This window comes from Stegastes partitus, unplaced genomic scaffold (assembly GCF_000690725.1).
Source record: "Stegastes partitus isolate 25-593 unplaced genomic scaffold, Stegastes_partitus-1.0.2 Scaffold378, whole genome shotgun sequence".
NCBI classification, from domain to species: Eukaryota; Metazoa; Chordata; class Actinopteri; family Pomacentridae; genus Stegastes; species Stegastes partitus.
This window is the reverse complement of record NW_007578109.1, coordinates 401,183-406,272: the sequence shown is the minus strand read 5'-3', so window position 1 is coordinate 406,272 and position 5,090 is coordinate 401,183. Positions and strand designations below refer to the sequence as shown.

Genomic DNA, 5,090 nt, shown 5'->3' with positions numbered 1-5,090 from the left:
ACATGGACCACGGCGGGTAGAAACCAGACCAAACATAGACCACAGCGGGTAGAAACCAGACTCAACATGGACCACGGCGGGTAGAAACCAGACCAAACATAGACCACAGCGGGTAGAAACCAGACTCAACATGGACCACAGCGGGTAGAAACCAGACCAAACATGGACCACGGTGGGTAGAAACCAAACCCAACATGGACCACGGTGGGTAGAAACCAGACCGAGCATGGACCACAGCGGGGAGAAACCAGACCGAGCATGGACCACAGCGGGTAGAAACCAGACCAAACAGGGACCACAGTGGGTAGAAACCAGACCGAGCATGGACCACAGGGACCACAGCGAGTAGAAACCAGACCCAACATGGACCACAGCGGGGAGAAACCAGACCAAACAGGGACCACAGTGGGTAGAAACCAGACCGAACATGGACCACAGCGGGTAGAAACCAGACCGAACATGGACCACAGCGGGTTAGGTTTAGACCACCTCCCTCCACCTTCAGGATGTTCTAGCACCAGCAGCTCCTCACCTGACAGCACGGCCTCCACCAGATCTCCCTCCTGGATCTGAGCAGCAGAACGCAGCAGCTGCAGAACGTTGTCAGACGTCTGGTCATGGCGGAACAGCAGGATCTTCTCGTACATCCCGTAGAAACCGCACTCTGGGAGCTGACGGACACACAGGACAGGAGTCAGAGTCAGATCCAGTGTTTACAACAGAACCAGACGTGAAGCTGAGATCCTCGACAGTCTGAAGTTTCCTCCTGAGGCCACAGAAGGTCACAGCGAGGAGGCTTCAGGGGGGGACGCTGGTTTTGTGTGTCTTTGTGGTCATTTCGTTTATTTTGGAGGTCATTTTTGGTCTCTGTCTGCTCATTTCATGGCATTTTGTGTTTCTTTGTGGTCACATTGCGTCTCTTTGTGATTATTTTGTGTCCTTTTTGTGTATGTGTGGTCCTTTTGTGTCTTTTCTTTACTCTTTAAGTCCGTCTTTGTTGTCTTTTTGTGTTCTTTTAACAACAGTTTTGTGTGTCCTGTGTATCTTTGTTGTCTGTTGTGTGTTTTTGATAGTTATGCTTCTTTTTGCACTCATTTTGTTTGTTTTTACAACCACTTTGTGTGTCTTTACAGTCATTTTGTGTGTCTGTGTGGCTGCTTTGCGACTCAGTGTGCATCTTTTTTGGTAGTTCTGTTTTTTGCCATCACTTTGTGTCTTTCTATGACTGATTTGCATCCATTGCTATTAGTTTTGTGTCTTTCTACCAGTGTTTTGTTTGTTTTTGGGTTTCTTTACCGTTGTTCTGTGCCCCTTTAAGATTGTTTTACAGCTTTTTGTGTCATTTTGCTTCTTTTGTGGTCATTTTGTGACTTTGTGTGTGTCTGTGGGTTTTCTGTAGGAGGATGGGGACCTTTTTACACAGCTGAACCCCTGATCATAAAACACACACACACACACACACACACACACACACACACAGCAGGATGTTAAAGGTGCAGTTTGTCATGTTCGATCGATGCGGTGCCGCTGAAATGAGCAACACATCGATCAGACACACAAACACACACAGACACACACTCACAAACCAACAGAGAACAAAATGACCACAAACGACATGAAACGACAGCAAACACACACAAAACAACCACAACGACACACAACGACACACAACGTGTCGCCTCACAGTTTGAACGTCGTCGGTTCTGTTCGTCACAAACAGATCAAAGAACCTCAGAATCAGAGTCAAACTCTAGAAGCTGCAGGTTTCCACATGTGGCTGGTGTGAGGAACATCTGGAGGAGGAGGAGGAGGAGGAGGAGGAAGAGGAGACTCCTCATCCTTCACCTCCATCACATCCCCAACAATAGAGTCATCTTTATGCGTGCTGTCGCCATAGCAGCGCCGCCGCTCCTGTTGTCACGGCAACAAGAACTCAAGGCTGAGTCCTCCCCGTTTCCATCACGTCTGCATTCAGATCAGGACTTTCTGTACCGAGCCCTGCAAGGCATCATGGGTAACGGAGCCGAGGTCAGCTGACTGAGACTTTACCCATCGAGTTGTTCTCAGTTTCTCTGCACTCTGTTGTGTCTCTTTGTGGTCGTTCTGTGTGTTTTTATGGGTGTTTTGTGTGTCTTTGTGGTAGTTGGTGTCTTCTCGTGGTTGTTGTTTTTTTTTGTCGCTGTTCTTTTGTGTCTCTTTGTGGTTATTTTGGGTCATTTTGTGGCTGTTTTGCATTTCTTTAGAGTTGTTTTGTGTGTCTTTGCAGTTGTTTTGAACCCCCGTGCGGCTATTTTGTGTCCCTTTGTCGATGTTCTGTGTCTCAGTGCAACATCAGGAAAACATTAAAAGAACATTAGGATGCAACAGTCTAAGAAAACCAAACATTATCTCGCCTTTGAACAGAACATTCTGGGAACTACAAAAAATCATCCCACTGAAGACATCACCAGAACTTTCTCAGAACTTTGCAGAACAGTTTCTGTTCTGGATGCATTAAAGCTGCATCAGTGCTGCTGCAGGTTCAACACGTCCAGCACGTTCTGGATTCTAGAGAAGAACCCGAGTCGTCTGCTGCAGCTTTAATGCGGTTCTCCGTTGGAACATGTGAGGAGGATGAGAGCAGCTGTCACCCTGACGACAGGACAGGCAATGTGATGTCATCGATAACGATGTGTTGTTTTAAGGAAACTGGACCTCAGACAAGGTTCCCATCACGTGACATTTACTTTAACTCTGAAGTCTGAGCAGCAGCTCCTGGTTCATGTTCCTCTGCAACATAGAGTCCTGCAGGAACCAGAACAACGTGAAGGAGGAGCGAGAACTCAAAAATGTAAAAGCCTGGACTCAACATGTTCTCAGGAGTCCACAACATGGAACCAATGAACACGCTGCAGATATGGAACCGTTTCATGTTTCCAGCTTCAACAGACTCTCGTCGTTTCGTTGTTCATCTGTCTCGTTTCATGGCGTCACGCGTCTCGTTTTTCTTGTTTTGCGTCTCATTTTTGTCGCTTTGTGTCATTTTAAAGTTGGAGCAGCTTTGTTGCTTTGAATCTCGTCTTTCCCGTTTTCTCTCTGAGTTGCTTTTTAAACACACATCCTTGTTCTTGTTATACTGATGATTATGAAACCGAGTCCAGCAGCTCAACGTCTGACGATCACACTTTAACGTTACAGCAGCAGCTACGTGTTCATCTAATTATTCTGTTAACGGAGACACGATTTGTAAACTCTAGAAGAAAGTGGGATGAAAAGTGACCACAGAACAAACACCAGCGTGCCCTTGACCCAGTTTCACCCTGTTGCTCTAATTAAGCCCTAAATTTATCTGCTCACGTCCTCTGCTGACGTAACCAACAGTCCCATTAAAAACTCAACCCAGGATCCCCACAACTCTACTTCTGATGAATTAAAACGTCAGTACGAACTGAAACGGAGCATCAGGTGTGGAGGGGGGACAGAGGCCCGGTGAGGCCCGGTGAGGCCCGGTGAGGCAGTGAGACAGAACCAGACGCAGCATGAATAAAGAGCTATGAATGGATGAAAACAGGCAGGAGATGAAAGACGGCGGACAATGACAGAAAACACACATCTGCTCGTCCTCTGCTTCATTCACAGCGTCTCATAATGGCCTCAGAAGGACACTCCACCGCCGCAATCAGCATCCGTTGCCAGGCAACAAGGAGGAACGGCGAGAAACACAGCGACACACACGTTATCACTGTTACAGAGGTGTGTGTGTGTGTGTGTGTGTCACGTCGCTTTATTTCATCTCATCAGAAAACATTTACATCCATTTTATGTAACGCCTCTGAAGGCAGCAGAAAACCTGAATCGCTGCTCAGACCGTCCCTAAAGTGCAGTTTTGTCGGTTTAACGCACAACATCTGACGTCGGCGGTCGTCATAGTAATGCAACACGCTTCCTTCGACCCTCGCACGACTCGAATCCGAGCGTCCGGTGAAACAAGAAGCAGCCTGAGAGTCTGACTGCAAACTGAGGAGGAAACATGGTGATGACTCGACTGAAGCTGCAACAGGTTAAAGACGTGATCAACCAAAAACTGCAAAAAACTGAAGGAATCACCGCGTTTTCAGCTTTCCAACAGTCCCTGAACGCGTCACGTGATGCTCTGTCAAGGAGATTTTAAAAAAAAACTGGACTTAAAACCCAGATATTTCCTCAAAATCCCCTAAAATTCACCCAAAACAACCATTTGTGAAAAAAACTAAAAACAAACCATCAACTCTCATCAAACTGACTCAGCTGAGACCAGCAACACTTTGTGTCTCTTTGTGGCTGTTTTGTGTCTCTTTAGATGTTTTGTGTGTCATTGATCCAACAAGCCCATTCTGCAGGGCAGTGGTAAGTCTCATAGTTTCAGCTATAGTTTAGATATCTTGCTTCAAGCTTTGTTTTATTTAATTTGTGTGTTAATTGATTATTTCTCTATTGTTTTTTTAAAAAAAAAACCCAATCTAAATCACACATTTCTGTTGCTAAACCAGAAACCAGGTTTCTATTTTTAGTGTTTAGATGAAATTCATGTTGGCCCTAAAAAATAATAATAATAAAAAAAAATCTCACCTGAATTCCAACATTTATTAGAGCAAGAAACAACAAAAACACTTCGAACAGTCAGATTTTTAACTTTCCATGTAGCTCTGTGGCAAGAAACAACCAAAGATAACAACTGGGATCAAAATCACTGAAACTTCACACTAAACATTCTGTAGATTCTGTAAAAGAGTTTCAGGTGAACTGCAGCCAGTGTTTCCTCAAAGAGAGACTGAAGGAGAATCCAAACCTACTGGATCAATGAATAGATGCAGCATGGATCAGAACCAGAGACCAGAGGAGCCAGTTGGTGGAGATACATCCAGCTGATGGTGGAACATCTTTCTACATCTGATGGTGGAACATCTTTCTACAGCTGATGAGCAGAGCAGAGAGGAGAAGTCTGTAGACATGGAGATAGCTCAACATCTGCAGGACGAGGAGACAACACTGTCTCAAATAGACACGAAACAACAACGACATGGATGACACACAAAATGACCAAAAGAAGAGAGAAAATAACAGAAAGGAGA

The 5,090-nt window shown here is 45.4% G+C and overlaps 1 protein-coding gene across 1 annotated transcript in view; it reads right to left on the bottom strand.

Annotated features, from left to right (window-relative positions):
• The window catches only part of prkd1 (protein kinase D1), a 53,498-nt gene that overhangs the window by 39,323 nt on the left and 9,085 nt on the right, over nt 1-5,090 (bottom strand). The window contains exon 2 of the mRNA XM_008284887.1: nt 533-671. Coding sequence (XP_008283109.1) covers nt 533-671 — 139 coding nt within the window. The remainder of the gene's footprint in view (nt 1-532; nt 672-5,090) is intronic.